General features: G+C 50.9%; 1 protein-coding gene across 1 annotated transcript in view; it reads left to right on the top strand.

Moving 5' to 3' along the window:
• The window catches only part of LOC140391348 (dynein heavy chain domain-containing protein 1-like), a 479,751-nt gene that overhangs the window by 324,889 nt on the left and 135,702 nt on the right, over positions 1-19,160 (top strand). The window contains exon 12 of the mRNA XM_072475926.1: positions 18,097-18,321. Coding sequence (XP_072332027.1) covers positions 18,097-18,321 — 225 coding nt within the window. The remainder of the gene's footprint in view (positions 1-18,096; positions 18,322-19,160) is intronic.

The raw sequence follows: 19,160 nt of genomic DNA on the forward strand, positions 1-19,160 counted from the left end.
TCGGGAGAGTGGGGGGGTCGGGGTACTGGGCGGGTCGGGGTACTGGGTGGGTCGGCGTAGTGGGGGGGTCGGGGTAGTGGGGGGGTCGGGGTAGTGGGGGGGTCGGGGTAGTGGGGGGGTCGGGAAAGTGGGGGGGTCGGGGCAGTGGGGGGGTCGGGAGAGTGGGGGGGTCGGGAGAGTGGGGGGGTCGGGAGAGTGGGGGGGTCGGGAGAGTGGGGGTGTCGGGAGAGTGGGGGGGTCGGGAGAGTGGGGGGGTCGGGAGAGTGGGGGGGGGGGGTCGGGAGAGTGGGGGAGGTCGGGAGAGTGGGGGGGTCGGGGTAGTGGGGGGTCGGGGTAGTGGGGGGTCGGGGTAGTGGGGGGGTCGGGGTAGTGGGGGGGTCGGGAGAGTGGGGGGGTCGGGAGAGTGGGTGGGTCGGGGTAGTGGGTGGTGTGGGGTAGTGGGCGGGTCCGGATAGCGGGCAAGTGGCATTCATAGAAAGTAGAACATAACAGCGCAGTACAGGCCCTTCGGCCCTCGATGTTGTGCCGACCTGTGAAACCACTCTAAAGCCCATCTACACTATTCCCTTATCGTCCATATGTCTATCCAATGACCATTTAAATGCCCTTAGTGTTGGCGAGTCCACTACTGTTGCAGGCAGGGCATTCCACGCCCATACTACTCTCTGAGTAAAGAACCTACCTCTGACATCTGTCTTATATTTATCTCCCCTCAATTTAAATCTATGTCACTCGTGCTAGCCATCACCATCCGAGGAAAAAGGCTCTCACTGTCCACCCTATCCAATCCTCTGATTATCTTGTAGAACAAAGAACAAAGAAAATTACAGCACAGGAACAGGCCCTTCGGCCCTCCCAGCCTGCGCCGATCCAGATCCTTTATCTAAACCTGTCTTCTATTTTCCAAGGATCTACTTCCCTCTGTTCCCCGCCCGTTCATATATCTGTCTAGATGCATGTTCAGTGATGCTATTGTGCCCGCCTCTACCACCTCTGTTGGCCAAGCGTTCCAGGCACCCACCACCCTCTACGAAAAAACATTCCACGCATATCTCCCTTAAACCTTCCCCCTCTCACCTTGAAATCGTGACCCCTTGTAATTGACACCCCCACTCTTGGAAAAAGCTTGTTGCTATCCACCCTGTCCATACGCCTCATAATTTTGTAGACCTCGGTCAGGTCCCCCCTCAATCTCCGTCTTTCCAACGAAAACAATCCTAATCTACTCAATCTTTCTTCATAGCCAGCACCCTCCATACCAAGCAAGATCCTGGTGAACCTCCTCTGCACCCTCTCTAAAGCATCCACATCCTTCTGGTAATGTGGCGACCAGAACTGCACGCAGTATTCCAAATGTGGCCTAACCAAAGTCCTATACAACTGGAACATGACCTGCCGACTCTTGTACTCAATACCTTGTCCAATGAAGGCAAGCATGCCGTATGCCTTCTTGACCACTCTATCGACCTGCGTTGCCACCTTCAGGGTACAATGGACCTGAACTCCCAGATCTCTCTATACATCAATTTTCCCCAGGACTCTTCCATTGACCGTATAGTCCGCTCTTGAATTAGATCTCCCAAAATGCATGACCTCGCATTTGCCTGGATTGAACTCCATCTGCCATTTCTCTGCCCAACTCTCCAATCTATCTATATTTTCCTGTATTCTCTGACAATCCTCCTCGCTATCTGCAACTCCACCAATCTTAGTATCATCTGCAAACTTGCTAATCAGACCACCTATACCTTCGTCCAGATCATTTATGTATATCACAAACAACAGTGGTCCGAGCACGGATCCCTGTGGAACACCGCTAGTCACCTTTCTCCATTTTGAGACACTCCTTCCACCACTACTCTCTGTCTCCTGTTGCCCAGCCAGTTCTTTATCCATCTAGCTCGTACACCCTGAACCCCATACAACTTCACTTTTTCCATCAACCTGCCATGGGAAACTTTATCAAACGCCTTACTGAAATCCATGTATATGACATCTACAGCCCTTCCCTCATCAATTAACGTTGTCACTTCCTCAAAGAATTCTATTAGGTTTGTAAGACATGGCCTTCCCTGCACAAAACCATGCTGCCTATCACTGATAAGTCTATTTTCTTCCAAATGTAAATAGATCCTCTCCCTCAGTATCTTCTCCAACAGTTTGCCTACCACTGACATCAAGCTCACAGGTCTATAATTCCCTGGATTATCCCTGCTACCCTTCTTAAACAAAGGGACAACATTAGCAATTCTCCAGTCCTCCGCGACCTCATCCGTGCTCAAGAATGCTGCAAAGATATCTGTTAAGGCCCCAGCTATTTCATCCCTCGCTTCCCTCAGAAACCTGGGATAGATCCCATCCGGACCTGGAGACTTGTCCATCTTAATGTCTTTTAGATAACCCAAAACCTCCCCCCTTCCTTATGCCGACTTGACCTAGAGTATTTAAACATCCATCCCTAGCCTCAACATCCGTCATGTCTCTCTCCTTGGTGAATACCGATGCAAAGTACTCATTAAGAATCTCACCCATTTCCTCTGAGTCCACGCATAAATTCCCTCCTTTGTCTTTGAGTGGGCCAATCCTTTCTCTAGTTACCCTCTTGCTCCTTATATACGAATAAAAGGCTTTGGGATTTTCCTTAACCCTGTTAGCCAAAGATGACCCCTTTTAGCCCTCTTTATTGCACGTTTGAGATTTGTCCTACTTTCCCGATATTCCTCCAAAGCTTCATCAGTTTTAAGTCGCCTAGATCTTATGTCTGCTTCCTTTTTCATCTTAGCTAGTCCCACAATTCCACCCGTCATCCATGGTTCCCTAATCTTGCCATTTCTATCCCTCATTTTCACAGGGACATGTCTGTCCTGTACTCTAATCAACTTTTCCTTAAAAGACTCCCACATTTCAAATGTGGATTTACCCTTAAACAGCTGCTCCCAATCCACATTTAGGAGTTTTCTATAGGCCCCCCAATAGTAGCAGAGATGTGGAGGAACAGATTGGGAAACAGATTTTGGAAAGGTGCAGAAGTCACAGGGTAGTAGTCATGGGTGACTTTAACTTCCCAAATATTGAGTGGAAACTCTTTAGATCAAATAGTTTGGATGGGGTGGTGTTTGTGCAGTGTATCCAAGAAGCTTTTCTAACACAGTATGTAGATTGTCCAACCAGAGGAGGGGCAATATTGGATTTAGTACTTGGTAATGAACCAGGGCAAGTGATAGATTTGTTAGTGGGGGAGCATTTTGGAGATAGTGACCACAATTCTGTGACTTTCACTTTAGTAATGGAGAGGGATAGGTGCGTGCAACAGGGCAAGGTTTACAATTCGGGGAAGGGTAAATACAATGTTGTCAGACAAGAATTGAAGTGCATAAGTTGGGAACATAGGCTGTCAGGGAAGGACACAAGTGAAATGTGGAACTTGTTCAAGGAACAGGTACTACGTGTCCTTGATATGTATGTCCCTGTCAGGCAGGGAAGAGATGGTCGAGTGAGGGAACCATGGTTGACAAGAGAGGTTGAATGTCTTGTTAAGAGGAAAAAGGAGACTTATGTAAGGCTGAGGAAACAAGGTTCAGACAGGGCATTGGAGGGATACAAGATAGCCAGGAGGGAACTGAAGAAAGGGATTAGGAGAGCTAAGAGAGGGCATGAAGAATCTTTGGCGGGTAGGATCAAGGAAAACCCCAAGGCCTTTTACACATATGTGAGAAATATGAGAATGACTAGAGCGAGGGTAGGTCCGATCAAGGACAGTAGCGGGAGATTGTGTATTGAGTCTGAAGAGATAGGAGAGGTCTTGAACGAGTACTTTTCTTCTGTATTTACAAATGAGAGGGGCGATATTGTTGGAGAGGACAGTGTGAAACAGACTGGTAAGCTCGAGGAAATACTTGTTAGGAAGGAAGATGTGTTGGGCATTTTGAAAAACTTGAGGATAGACAAGTCCCCCGGGCCTGACGGGATATATCCAAGGATTCTATGGGAAGCAAGAGATGAAATTGCAGAGCCGTTGGCAATGATCTTTTCGTCCTCACTGTCAACAGGGGTGGTACCAGGGGATTGGAGAGTGGCGAATGTCGTGCCCCTGTTCAAAAAAGGGACTAGGGATAACCCTGGGAATTACAGGCCAGTTAGTCTTACTTCGGTGGTAGGCAAAGTAATGGAAAGGGTACTGAAGGATAGGATTTCTGAGCATCTGGAAAGACACTGCTTGATTAGGGATAGTCAGCACGGATTTGTGAGGGGTAGGTCTTGCCTTACAAATCTTATTGAATTCTTTGAGGAGGTGACCAAGCATGTGGATGAAGGTAAAGCAGTGGATGTAGTGTACATGGATTTTAGTAAGGCATTTGATAAGGTTCCCCATGGTAGGCTTCTGCAGAAAGTAAGGAGGCATGGGATAGTGGGAAATTTAGCCAGTTGGATAACGAACTGGCTAACCGATAGAAGTCAGAGAGTGGTGGTGGATGGCAAATATTCAGCCTGGATCCCAGTTACCAGTGGCGTACCGCAGGGATCAGTTCTGGGTCCTCTGCTGTTTGTGATTTTCATTAATGACTTGGATGAGGGAGTTGAAGGGTGGGTAAATTTGCAGATGATACGAAGATTGGTGGAGTTGTGGATAGTAAGGAGGGCTGTTGTCGGCTGCAAAGAGACATAGATACGATGCAGAGCTGGGCTGAGAAGTGGCAGATGGAGGTTAACCCTGAAAAGTGTGAGGTTGTCCATTTTGGAAGGACAAATATGAATGCGGAATACAGGGTTAACGGTAGAGTTCTTGGCAATGTGGAGGAGCAGAGAGATCTTGGGGTCTACGTTCATACATCTTTGAAAGTTGCCACTCAAGTGGATAGAGCTGTGAAGAAGGCCTATGGTGTGCTCGCGTTCATTAACAGAGGGATTGAATTTAAGAGCCGTGAGGTGATGATGCAGCTGTACAAAACTTTGGTAAGGTTACATTTGGAGTACTGTGTACAGTTCTGGTCACCTCATTTTAGGAAGGATGTGGAAGCTTTGGAAAAGGTGCAAAGAAGATTTACCAGGATGTTACCTGGAATGGAGAGTAGGTCTTACGAGGAAAGGATGAGGGTGCTAGACCTTTTCTCATTAGAACGGAGAAGGATGAGGAGCGACTTGATAGAGGTTTATAAGATGATCAGGGGAATAGATAGAGTAGACAGAGACTTTTTCCCGGGGTGGAACAAACCATTACAAGGGGTCATAAATTTAAGGTGAAAGGTGGAAGATATAGGAGGGATATCAGAGGTAGGTTCTTTACCCAGAGAGTAGTGGAGGCATGGAATGCACTGCCTGTGGAAGTAGTTGAGTCGGAAACATTAGGGACCTTCAAGCAGCTATTGGATAGGTACATGGATTACAGTAAAATGATTTAGTGTAGATTTATTTGTTCTTAAGGGCAGCACGGTAGCCTTGTGGATAGCACAATTGCTTCACAGCTCCAGGGTCCCAGGTTCGATTCCGGCTTGGGTCACTGTCTGTGCGGAGTCTGCACGTCCTCCCCGTGTCTGCGTGGGTTTCCTCCGGGTGCTCCGGTTTCCTCCCACAGTCCAAAGATGTGCAGGGTAGGTGGATTGGCCATGATAAATTGCCCTTAGTGTCCAAAATTGCCCTTGGTGTTGGGTGGAGGTGTTGAGTTTGGGTGGGGTGCTCTTTCCAGGCTGGCTGGGCCGAATGGCCTCCTTCTGCACTGTAAATTCAATGATAATCTATGATTAATCTAGGACAAAGGTTCGGCACAACATCGTGGGCCGAAGGGCCTGTTCTGTGCTGTATTTTCTATGTATGTTTATTCCCTAGCTCCTGCCGAATTTTGTTATACTTGGCCTTTCCCCAATTTAGCACTCTTCCTTTAGGACCACTCTCGTCTTTGTCCATGCGTATTCTAAAACTTACGGAATTGTGATCGCTCTTCCCAAAGTAATCACTGACTGAAACTTCAACCACCTGGCCGGGATCATTCCCCAATACCAGGTCCAGTATGGCCCCTTCCCGAGTTGGACTATTTACATACTGCTCTAAAAAACTCTCCTGGATGCTCCTTACAAATTCTGCTCCATCTACGCCTCCAACACTACATGAGTCCCATTCAATGTTGAGGAAGTTAAAATCTCACATCAGGACCACCCTATTGCTCCTACATTTTTCTATAATCTGTCTACATATTTGTACCTCTACTTCACGCTTGCTTTTGGGAGGCCTGTAGTAAAGTCCCAACAATGTTACTGCACCCTTCCTATTTCTTAGCTCTACCCATATTGCCTCAGTGCTCGAATCCTCCATCGTGCCCTCCTTAATCACAGCTGTGATATCATCTCTGACCAGTAATCCAACTCCTCCACCCCTTTTACCTCCCTCTCTATCCCTCCTGAAGCATCTATACCCTGGGATATTTAGTTGTCAGTCTTGCCCTTCCCTCAACCAAGTCTCAGTAATACCAATAACATCATATTCCCAACATCATCTGCCTTACCTGCTACACTTCTCGCATTGAAATAAATGCACCTCAGACCACCTGTCCCTTTGCGTTCATCATCTCTTCCCTCTCTATTCTTCCCTTAGTCACATTGAGTTTATTATCTAGTACCTTACTGGCTTTAGTTGCTGCCTCTTTACTGACCTCTAACTTCCTAATCTGGTTCCCATCCCCCTGCCACATTAGTTTAAAACCTCCCCAACAGTGTTAGGAAAAGCACCCCCGAGGACATTGGTTCCAGTCCTGCCCAGGTTTTGACCATCCGATTTGTAATGGTCTCACCACCCCCAGAACCGGTTCCAATGTCCCAAAAATCTGAATCCCTCCCTCCTGCACCATCTCTCAAACCACGTATTCATTCTGACTATTCTTGAATTTCTGCTCTGACTGTCTCGTGGCACTGGTAGCAATCGTGAGATTACTACCTTTGAGGTCCTACTTTTTAACTTATCTCCTACCTCCCTAAATTCTGATTGTAGGACCTCATCCCGTGTTTTACCTATATCGTTGGTGCCTATATGCACCACGACAACTGGCTGTTCACCCTCCCCCTTCAGTATGTCCTGCAGCCGATCTGAGACATCCCTGACCCGTGCGCCCGGGAGGCAACATACCATTCGGGAGTCTCATTTTCGACCACAGAAACGCCTGTCTACTCCCCTTACGATTGAATCCCCTATGACTATAGCCCTGCCAGTCTTTTTCCCGCCCTTCTGTGCAGTAGAGCCAGCCACGGTGCCATGAGCCTGGCTACTACTGCCTTCCCCTGGTGAGTCATCTCCCCCAACAGTATCCAAAACGGTATACCCGGAAACCGTCCGGCCCCAGTGCCTTCCCCGCCTGCATGCTTCCTATCCCTTTGGTCAGCTCCTCCAGCCCAATCGGGGCCCCCAATCCCGCCACCAGTCCCTCCTCCACCTTCGGAAACCACAATTGGTCCAGAAAGCAACCCATCCCACCAGTGGGGGCTCGGACCGATACAATTCCTCATAAAAGTCCCTGAAGACCCCATTGATGCCAACCCCACTCCGCAACACACTCCCTCCCCTGTCCTTAACTCCCCCGATCTCCCTAGCTGTGTCCCGCTTCCGAAGCTGATGCGCCAGCATCCGGCTTGCCTTTTCCACATACTCATAAATCACCCCCTGGGCCTTCCTCCACTGCACCTCCACCTTCCTGGTTCGAATTCGGCCTGGAGGCTGCACCTCTTCCTCAACAGTCCTTCCTTAGGCACCTCCGCATACCTCCTGTCTACCCTCACCATCTCCCCCACCAGCCTCTCCGTCTCCCTCTGCTCCCTCCTCTCCTTGTGGGCCCTAATGGAGATCAGTTCCCTCCTAACCACCGCCTTCAGCGCCTCCCATACCATCCCCACTCGGTCCTCCCCGTTATCGTTGGCCTCCAGGTATCTCTCTATGCTTCCTCGGACCCGCTCACTCACCTCCTTGTCCGCCAACAGCCCCACCTCCAAGCACCACAACGGGCACTGGTCCATCTCCTCCCCCAGCTCTAGGTCTACCCAATGCGAGGCATGGTCCGAAATGGCTATCGTCGAGTACTCGGTATCCTCTACTCTCGCTATCAACGCCCTGCTCAAAATAAAAAAGTCGATCCGGGAATAAGCCTTATGGACATGTGAGGAGAATGAAAATTCCCTAGCCCCCGGCCTTGCAAATCTCCAAGGGTCCACCCGTCCCATCTGGTCCATAAACCCCCTCAGCGATCCAGTGCCGGATCCAACGCCGTGTTAAAGTCTCCCCCCATTATCAGGCCCTCACTTCCAAGTCTGGGATCCGACCCAACATACGCCGCATAAAACACGCATCATCCCAATTCGGGGCGTACACGTTGACCAGTACCACCCTCTCTCCCTGCAACTTACCACTTACCATTATGTACCTACCGCCATTATCTGCCTCAATGCTCGACGCCTCGAACGACACCTTCTTTCTCACCAAGCGCCACCCCTCGATTTTTGGCATCCAGCCCCGAATGAAACACCTAACCTACCCACCCTTTCCTCAGTCTTACCTGGTCTGCCACCTTCAGGTGTGTCTCCTTGAGCATAACCACATCCGCCTTGAGCCCCTTCAGGTGCGCGAACACGCGGGCCCGCTTAACCGGCCCATTCAGTCCCCTTACATTCCGGGTTATCAGCCGGATCAGGGGGCTACCAGCCCCCTTCCCCCGCCGACTAGCCATAACCCTCCTCGGCCAGCCACGCGCCCGAACCCCACACCCGGCCCATTCCCCACGGCGGCAGACCCCCGTCCCAACCCCCTCTACTCGCTCCAGCCCGCAGCCACCCTTGGCCATAGCAGCAGCAACTCGATTCCCCCCCCCCCCCCCCCCCCGGGCTAGGACCCATCCGAGCTGCTTTACTCCCCCCATTGCACTTCCGCAAGTCAGCTGACTCCTGCTGACCCCGGCCACTCTCGCCTCTCCTTCGACTCCTCCCATTGTGTGACACACCCTCCTCTTCCATTCCCCATCCGCAGGCTCTCCCCCTCCCCCTTCCATCCCAAGCGCGGAAACAACCCTCGCTTCCCCGCCCCGGCCCCAGTCTTCGGCGCGGGAAAAAGCCCTCGCTTTCTACCTACCCGGCCCCGCCACCTCTGACGCAGCTCCTTTTACAGGCCCAGTCCCCTCACCTCCAACTCGGGCCTCCCCCTCCCCCGCGGGACCCCATCTCACTGCCGGCCATCCACCCCTGTTCCATTTGCTTACCCCCCTCCAAGAGCCCCCCCGACCAACCCAACCAAAACAGTGCGCAACCCGCCCTAACCACCCTCACCAAACCAGAGAGAAAAAAAAACAAGAGCAGAGAGAAAAAAGTAACATATCAACCGCAATCCCCAAACACCCATCTCGACCCTCAATCTGTGTCCAACTTCTCGGCCTGAACAAAGGCCCATGCCTCCTCCGGGGACTCAAAGTAATGGTACCGGTCCTTGTAGGTGACCCACAGTCGCGCCGGCTGCAACATGCCAAACTTCACCCCCTTCCTGTGCAGCACCGCCTTCGCTCGATTGTACCCGGCCCTCCTCTTCGCCACCTCCGCACTCCAGTCCTGATATATCCGAACCTCCGCGTTCTCCCACCTGTTGCTCCTCTCCTTCTTGGCCCACCTGAACACACATTCCCGATCGACGAACCGATGGAACCGCACCAGCACCGCCTGCGGAGGCTCGTTAGCCTTGGGCCTCCTCGCCAGCACTCTATGGGCCCCTTCCAGCTCCAGGGGCCCCTGAAAGGACCCCGCTCCCATCAGCGAGTTCAACATGGTGACCACATAGGCCCCCACGTCCGGCCCCTCCAGCCCCTCCGGGAGGCCCAGAATCCGCAGATTCTTCCGCCTCGACCGATTCTCCATCTCCTCGAACCGCTCCTGCCATTTCTTGTGGAGCGCCTCGTGCGCATCCACCTTTACCGCCAGGACTAAGATCTCGTCCTCGTTGTCGGAGATCTTTTGTCGGGCCTCGCGGATCGCCACCCCCTGGGCCGTCTGTGTCTCCAGCAGCTTATCGATAGAAGCCTTCAACGGCTCAAGCAGGTCCGTTTTAATCTCTCTGAAGCGGCGCTGGATACCCTCCTGTTGCTCCTCCGCCCACTGGCTCCACGCTGCCTGGTCTCCGCCCGCCGCCATTTTGTCCTTCTTCCCTCGCACCTTCTTCGGGCCCACCACCACTTTTTTAGTCGCCCCACTCCTGGTAAAAGCCATATACTGTCGGGGAATTGTTGTACTCTCCTTCCCACACCGAGAATCTCGAACAAATGCCGTTGGGGGCCCTGAGAAGAGCCCAAAAGTCTGTTTTTTGCGGGAGCTGCCGAATGTGTGACTTAGCTCCGCATGGCTGTAACCGGAAGTCCCTGGCCAGGGATTTTAACGACATTGTGGCTATGGGCCTTAAGATCTGGGATAAAGCAAATAACATATTTATTTTGCATTTTGTAGATTTAGCAACCAGATTTAGTCAATCAACGATTGTACGAAGTAAAGAAAAGAGAGTAATTCTGGATCAAATCGTGGAAAAATGGATAGGGACAGGAATGGGCCCACCGGCAAAATTCCTTACGGACAATGGGGGAGAATTTGCTAATGATGAGTTTAGGGATATGTGTGAAAACATGAATATCAGAGTTATAAATACGGCTGCAGAAAGCCCATTTAGTAATGCTGTCTGTGAAAGAAATCATGCTGTCATCGATGACATGCTTTGGAAAATTTTGGCAGATCAACCAAATTGCAGGCTAAACCCAGCTTTAGCATGGGCGGTACATGCAAAGAATTCATTGTAGATGGTTGGGGACTATAGTCCTTATCAATTAGTGTTTGGTAGAAATCCGTCCATTTTGGATGACCAGCCTCCAGCTTGGGAGTGAACTACAATTAGCTCTGGTTTTGCTGAACATTTAAATGGATTACATCGCAGTAGAAAAGCTTTTTTGGAAGCAGAAGTCTCTGAAAGAATTTGCGGACCTTTAAGACATAACGTACGGCCATCCGATGCCGTTTTTCAGCAAGGGGGCATGGTATACTATAAGAGAGACAATTCTAATGAATGGAAAGGCCCAGGGAAGATCAAAGGCATAGATGGCAAAAAAATTATTTTGCAACGTGGTAATCAAACTGTTAGGGTCCATTCATCAAGGATAATGGGTACAGATGACAAATTTTCAAATTTAGACAGAGCAGACAGACATGACGAGGAACCAGAGTCATCTGGTATGCATGTGTACAGAACTATGAGGACCAATTAACTGATATAGACAGGGTTTCTGTGAAGGAACACAACACTTCTGGTGAATTAGAACAGGCCATTTTTCCGAAAGGGCAACTGCCAAAAGCTGGTACAAAAGTGACATACTTGCCTGAAGGGTCTAGTCAATGGAAGGATGCAACTGTTATTAGTAGAGCAGGGAAGGCCACTGGAAAGTATAAACATTGGTTGAATGTACAGCATTCAGGGGAAGGAGTCAAGACAATGGATTGGGAAAATGAAGTTCAAAAATGGAGGGCACAGAAACGCAGTGCCAGTTCAGATAGTACATCGGATAGTGAACAGGTCCGCAGGAAAAGGTCAAGAACTATTCGGGTTTCTATAAAAAATACATGGACCTGTTGGGCCGTTGCTAGTTAGGACCTTCAATGAGGCAAGGGAGAGGGGGGTTTGCCCCCGACAATGTCCCGGGCACTGATCTCCTTGATCCTGAAGCGGGACAAGGATCCCCTGCAGTGTGAGTCTTGCAGGCCGATTTTGTTGCTAAACGTAGATGCCAAGATGCTGGCGAAGGTCTTAGCCACGAGGATTGAGGATTGTGTGCCGCAGATCATCCACGAAGAGCAGACGGGGCTCCTGAAGGGGAGGCAGTTGAACGTGAATGTGCGGAGGCTTCTGAATGTTATCATGATGCCGGCGAGGGAGGTGGGGGAGGCGGAGATAGTGGTGGCGATGGACGCTGAGAAAGCCTTCGATAGGATAGAGTGGGGGTACCTGTGGGAGGTGCTGAAGAGGTTTGGGTTTGGGGAGGGGTTTGTCAGGTGGGTTAGTTTGTTGTATGAGGTCCCGATGGTGAGTGTGGCCACGAACAGGAGGAGGTCTGAGTACTTTTGGTTGCACCAAGGGATGAGACAGGGGTGTCCCCTGTCCCCCCTGCTCTTCGCACTGGCGATTGAACCCCTAGCTATGGCACTGAGGGAGTCGAGGAACTGGAGGGGATTCGTGCGGGGTGGGGAGGAACATAGGGTGTCGCTCTATTCGGACGACTTGCTGCTATATGTGGCAGACCCGGTGGGAGGAATGCCGGAGGTAATGAGGATCCTCAGGGAATTCGGGGATTTCTCGGGGTACAAGCTCAACATGGGGAAGAGCGAGCTGTTTGTGGTTCACACAGGTGACAAGGCGAGCTCCCACTAAAAAGGGCAGTGAGGAGCTTCAGGTATTTGGGGGTCCAGGTGAGCCAACTAGTTGCAATGTCTCTTAACCCATTACTTAACAATCCTTACAGTGATTGTCTTTTTTTTTTGGTTAATAGGAGGAGGTAGGGAGGGAAACACTGAAGAAGTGTTTTGGGTTTAACTGTCACTTGACAACATCTCCTCCACAAACCACCTTTTGGATGCAGTGACCGCAATGCACGGATGCAAATTTTCCCCACAGCAGCCAATCAGCAGCTCTGCTCTACTGCCCTCTGCTGGATGCTTGCCTGGACTTGAACACCTAGGGTGTCTTGCTCGGGTACACTTTCTGGATGCAGTAACTGCAATGCACGGGTGCAAATTTTCCCCGCAAACTATTAAGTCACCTCTTAACCTTCTTCTCTCTAACAAAAACAGCCTCAAGTCCCTCAGCCTTTCCTCATAAGATCTTCCCTCCATACCAGGCAACATTCTGGTAAATCTCCTCTGCACCCTTTCCAATGCTTCCACATCCTGCCTATAATGCGGCGACCAAAATTGCCGCAATACTCCAAATGCGGCCGCACCAGAGTTTTGTACAGCTGCAACATGACCTCATGGCTCCGAAACTCAATCCCTCTACCAATAAAAGCTAACACACCGTACTCCTTCTTAACAACCCTCTCAACCTGGGTGGCAACTTTCAGGGATCTATGTACATGGACACCGAGATCTCTCCGATCATCCACACTACCAAGAATCTTACCATTAGCCCAGTACTCTGCCTTCCTGTTATTCCTTCCAAAATGAATCACCTGAACAGGTGACTGAACAGGTAGACGAGGGTAGAGCAGTTGATGTGGTGTATATGGATTTCAGCAAAGCGTTTGATAAGGTTCCCCACGGTAGGCTATTGCAAAAAATACGGAGGCTGGGGATTGAGGGTGATTTAGAGATGTGGATCAGAAATTGGCTAGCTGAAAGAAGACAGAGGGTGGTGGTTGATGGGAAATGTTCAGAATGGAGTACAGTCACAAGTGGAGTACCACAAGGATCTGTTCTGGGGCCGTTGCTGTTTGTCATTTTTATCAATGACCTAGAGGAAGGCGCAGAAGGGTGGGTGAGTAAATTTGCAGACGATACTAAAGTCGGTGGTGTTGTCGATAGTGTGGAAGGATGTAGCAGGTTACAGAGGGATATAGATAAGCTGCAGAGCTGGGCTGGGAGGTGGCAAATGGAGTTTAATGTAGAGAAGTGTGAGGCAATTCACTTTGGAAGGAATAACAGGAATGCAGAATATTTGGCTATTGGTAAAGTTCTTGAAAGTGTGGATGAGCAGAGGGATCTAGGTGTCCATGTACATAGATCCCTGAAAGTTGCCACCCAGGTTGATAGGGTTGTGAAGAAGGCCTATGGAGTGTTGGCCTTTATTGGTAGAGGGATTGAGTTCCGGAGTCGGGAGGTCATGTTGCAGCTGTACAGAACTCTGGTACGGCCGCATTTGGAGTATTGCGTACAGTTCTGGTCACCGCATTATAGGAAGGACGTGAAGGCTTTGGAGCGGGTGCAGAGGAGATTTACCAGGATGTTGCCTGGTATGGAGGGAAAATCTTATGAGGAAAGGCTGATGGACTTGAGGTTGTTTTCGTTGGAGAGAAGAAGGTTAAGAGGAGACTTAATAGAGGCATATAAAATGATCAGGGGGTTGGATAGGGTGGACAGTGAGAGCCTTCTCCCGCAGATGTAAATGGCTGGCTCGAGGGGACATAGCTTTAAACTGAGGGGTAATAGATATAGGACAGAGGTCAGAGGTAGGTTCTTTACGCAAAGAGTAGTGAGGCCGTGGAATGCCCTACCTGCTACAGTAGTGAACTCGCCAACATTGAGGGCATTTAAAAGTTTATTGGATAAACATATGGATGATAATGGCATAGTGTAGGTTAGATGGCTTTTGTTTCGGTGCAACATCGTGGGCCGAAGAGCCTGTACTGCGCTGTATTGTTCTATGTTCTATGTACCTCACACTTTTCTGCATTAAACTCCATTTGCCACCTCTCAGCCCAGCGCTGCAGCTTATCTATGTCCCTCTGTAACTTGTAACATCCTTCCGCACTGTCCACAACTCCGCCGACTTTAGTGTCATCTGCAAATTTACTCACCCATCATTCTATGCCCTCCTCCAGGTCATTTATAAAAATAACAAACAGCAGTGGCCCCAAAACAGATCCTGTGGTACACAACTAGTAACTGAACTCCAGGCTGAACATTTCCCATCAACTACCACCGCCTGTCTTCCAGCTAGCCAATTTCTGATCCAAACTGCTAAATCACCCTGAATCCCATTCCTCCGTATTTTCTGCAATAGCCTACCATGGGGAACCTTATCAAACGCTTTACTGAAATCCATATACACCACATCAATTGCTTTACCCTCATCCACCTGTTTGGTCACCTTCTCAAAGAACTCAATAAGGTTTGTGAGGCACGACCTACCCTTCACACAACCGTGTTGACTATCTCTAATCAAATTATTCCTTTCCAGATGATTATACATCCTATCTCTTATAAACCTTTCCAAGACGTTGCCCACAAAAGAAGTAAGGCTCACTGGTCTATAGTTACCGGGGTTGTCTCTACTCTCCTTCTTGAACAAGGGGACAACATTTGCTATCCTCCAGTCTTCTGGCGCTATTCCTGTAGACAATGACGACTAAAAGATCAAAGCCAAAGGCTCTGCAATCTCCTCCCTAGCTTCCCAGAGTATCCTAGGATATATCCCATCCAGCCTAGGGGACTTATCTATTTTCACACTTTCCAGAATTGCTAACACCTGCTCCTTATGAACCTCAATCCCGTCTAGTCTAGTAGCCTGAATCTCAGTATTCTCCTCGACAACATTGTCTTTTTCCTGTGTGAATACTGACAAAAAATATTCATTTAGCATCTTTCCTATCTCCTCTGACTCCAAGCACAACTTCCCACTACTGTCCTTGACTGGCCCTACTCTTACCAAGAGTATCTTCAGCAAGAGTATACAGAGACAGGAAGTAGTAAAGTGTTCAGTCAGTGTGTCACTCACAGACAGGTGCTCGATATTAGAGACAGGTCTGACTGCTGAGTCATCAGTGGACATATGAGTGCAGAGGATGGAATAGGAGTGTTTACAGGAGATTCCATTGTCGGGGGAACAGACAGGCCTTTCTGTAACTGTATTGTGAGCTCCATGTGGTGTATTACGTCCCTGGTACCAGTGTTTAGGTCATCACCGAGAGGGTGCAGAATATTCTGCAGAGGGAAGCAAGTGTGTTTGAAGTTGTACACATTGGGACCAGTAACTTACACTAGAGAGGCCAGATAGCAACAGAAGGCACATTGGTTAGCACTGCAGCCTCACAGTGTCAGAGTCCCAGGTTCAATTCCGGCTTGGGTCACTGTCTGTGTGGAGTCTGCTCTTTCTCCCCGTGTCTGCGTGGGTTTCCTCCGGGTGCTCCGGTTTCCTCCCACAGTCCAAAGGTGTGCAGGTTAGGTGTACTGGCCGTGCTAAATTGCCCCTTAGTGACTGGCATGTGCAGATTAGGTTACGGGGATAGTGCGGGGGTTATCTGTGGAGTGGACATGGGTAGGGTGCTCTTTCAAAGGGTCAGTGCAGATTCAATGGGCAACATGGCCCCCTTCTGCACTGTAGGGATTCTATGAAATCATGCCCCTCGGTCAGACTCTCAGAGCTACGGAGTAAGTTAAGGAGCAACTCAAGGGTGGGAATCTCTGCAATACTCCCAGTGCCCTGTGCTCACCGAGTAGAAATAGGAAGATGCAGGATGAGTGTTTAGCTTGAGGCAGGGTGCAGGGAGAGGGCTGTGGTTTCTTGGAGCATTCAGATGAGTGCCCCAACAGGACTGGGCTCAATGTCCTTGTGAGGACTTTACTGGTGTGATTTGGGGCATGGGGAGGGTTTAAGGCAGTGGGAGAGGCGGGTACAATTTTGTCTTTAAAAAAGCAGTTAGTTACCTGGGCAGGGTGGGCGTAGAGGGACATGGGCCAAATGCGGGCAAGTGGGACTAGCTTGGTGATAGAAACTGGGCGGCATGGACCAGCTGGGCCGAAGGGCCTGTTTCCATGCTGTAAACATCTGCGACTCTATGACTCTGTCAGTAAGTTGGCAGGAAGTGGAGACCAGCGTCTAGATGTAGTATAGAGGAATAGGTGCCTGAAGTGAGAGTGTTGGACAGCACTGGAGAAGGAAGTGGATCCATATCAGGCAGCAGTGAAATAGGAAAGACGACAAGGAAAACGAGGATAATGCATGTATGTAAACTCACCATGTGGTGAATAAGGTCAGTGAACTGCAGACACAAATGTGAGAGATAGCGCTGGCAATAAAGTTGCTCAGAAGGGGGCGGGACTCCTGGATTAGAAGCCAGGCCCGGCTAGCCGGGGGGGGGGGGTGCCGAATGGTTGAGCTGGCTGGGGTGGGGGGGGGGGGGCTGCTGGACAGTGGGGGAGTTGGGCTGGCCAGGGAGGGTGGGCTAGCTGGGGGGTGGGGGGCTCGCCGATGGTGGGGGGGGGCTCGGCGGGGGATGTGTCTCTGTGCTCAACACTTGAATTAAATTATCAAAATAATAAAAACAAAAAGTAACATCTCCCAGAACCCCCCCCCCCCCCCCCCCCCCCCGCCCAACACCCCTCACTCACCCCGGACACCCCTCACCCCCTCACACACGCCTCACTCAATCCCAACACCCGTCACCCCTAACACCCCTCACCCCCTCACTCACCCTCAACACGTCTCACCCCCAACACCCCTCACCCCCTCACCCCGGACACCCCTCATCCCCTCACTCACCCACAACACCCCTCACCCTCCTCACACACCCCTCACTCACCCTCAACACGTCTCACCCCCAACACCCCTCACCCTCTCACTCACCCCGGACACCCCTCATCCCCTCACTCACCCTCAACACCCCTCACACACCCCTCACACGCCTCACTCAATCCCAACACCCCTCACCCGTCACCCCCAACACCCCTCACCCCCTCACTCACCCCGGACACCCCTCATCCCCTCACTCACCCTCAACACCCCTCACCCCCTCACACACCCCTCACCCCCTCACTCACCCTCAACACGTCTCACCCCCAACACCCCTCACCCCCTCACTCACCCTCAACACCCCTCACCCCCTCACACAGCCCAACACCCGGGTCCCAGATCTGAACCCCCCAATCTCAGTACCAATTCGCTGGTCCCAACTCTGCCCCTGGTTTGTGCCTCCTCAGCTGGGCTCTCCCTGACCAGTGACACACAGACAGTCAAGTAGCAGATGGAGGAGTTGGCCTGAGTGGAAACTCTGGACATTTCCATCCAGACTCACTACTGAGTGTGAGGTCCCAGAACAGGGAAGGGGCAGCAAGATTAACGATCTTTTATAGAATTCTAAACCCATCATCATTATTCCCAGAACTCATAAAAATCTGCAATTCTAAGCAGTTTTATTATCATTTAGTTTAATTTTTGGGAAGGTTTATTGTAATAAACAACATAGAGAAATAATCAAGAGACATCATTTTATAAGTGATTATTATAAAGTTATAATATATGAATTCTACATAAGCAGCTATGTTACAAACGTTGTTTCTGATGAGAAAGCTTACACTGAGTGAATAATAAAACTGGGTCATTTTGTTCTCCATTTAGCTGAAAATGTTTACCCTGAGGAGGAAGGGAGCAGCAATCCAATGCCAGTGGACTCTGTGATAGAGCAAACTCCAGACGACACCCTGGACAGAACGAGTCCTGAAGAGGATGCAGAGATTGACTGGGTCCCTGACACCATAACTGAGGCACCGCCCAATAATCTTTGGGTCCATCGCATTACCGCTGAGAGGCTGGACCACATTATCCTGACTGCAGCCTGTAACGGTGAGGGGTCAGAGACACTCGCTCTGCGGTGAGGGTCAGAGACACTCGCTCTGCGGTGAGGGTCAGAGACACTCGCTCTGCGGTGAGGGTCAGGGACACTCGCTCTGCGGTGAGGGTCAGGGACACTCGCTCTGCGGTGAGGGGTCAGAGACACTCGCTCTGCGGTGAGGGGTCAGAGACACTCGCTCTGCGGTGAGGGGTCAGAGACACTCGCTCTGCGGTGAGGGGAGGGAGACACTCGCTCTGCGGTGAGGGTCAGGGACACTCGCTCTGCGGTGAGGGTCAGGGACACTCGCTCTGCGGTGAGGGGTCAGAGACACTCGCTCTGCGGTGAGGGGTCAGAGACACTCGCTCTGCGGTGAGGGGAGGGAGACACTCGCTCTGCGGTGAGGGTCAGGGACACTCGCTCTGCGGTGAGGGTCAGGGACACTCGCTCTGCGGTGAGGGTCAGGGACACTCGCTCTGCGGTGAGGGTCAGAGACACTCGCTCTGCGGTGAGGGGTCAGGGACACTCGCTCTGCGGTGAGGGGTCAGAGACACTCGCTCTGCGGTGAGGGGAGGGAGACACTCGCTCTGCGGTGAGGGGAGGGAGACACTCGCTCTGCGGTGAGGGGAGGGAGACACTCGCTGTGCGGTGAGGGTCAGAGACACTCACTCTGCGGTGAGGGTCAGGGACACTCGCGCTGCGGTGAGGGGAGGGAGACACTCGCTGTGCGGTGAGGGTCAGAGACACTCACTCTGCGGTGAGGGTCAGGGACACTCGCGCTGCGGTGAGGGTCAGAGACACTCGCTCTGCGGTGAGGGGAGGGAGACACTCGCTCTGCGGTGAGGGGAGGGAG

The sequence above is a fragment of the Scyliorhinus torazame genome, chromosome 15 (genome assembly GCF_047496885.1).
Source record: "Scyliorhinus torazame isolate Kashiwa2021f chromosome 15, sScyTor2.1, whole genome shotgun sequence".
Lineage (NCBI taxonomy): Eukaryota > Metazoa > Chordata > Chondrichthyes > Carcharhiniformes > Scyliorhinidae > Scyliorhinus > Scyliorhinus torazame.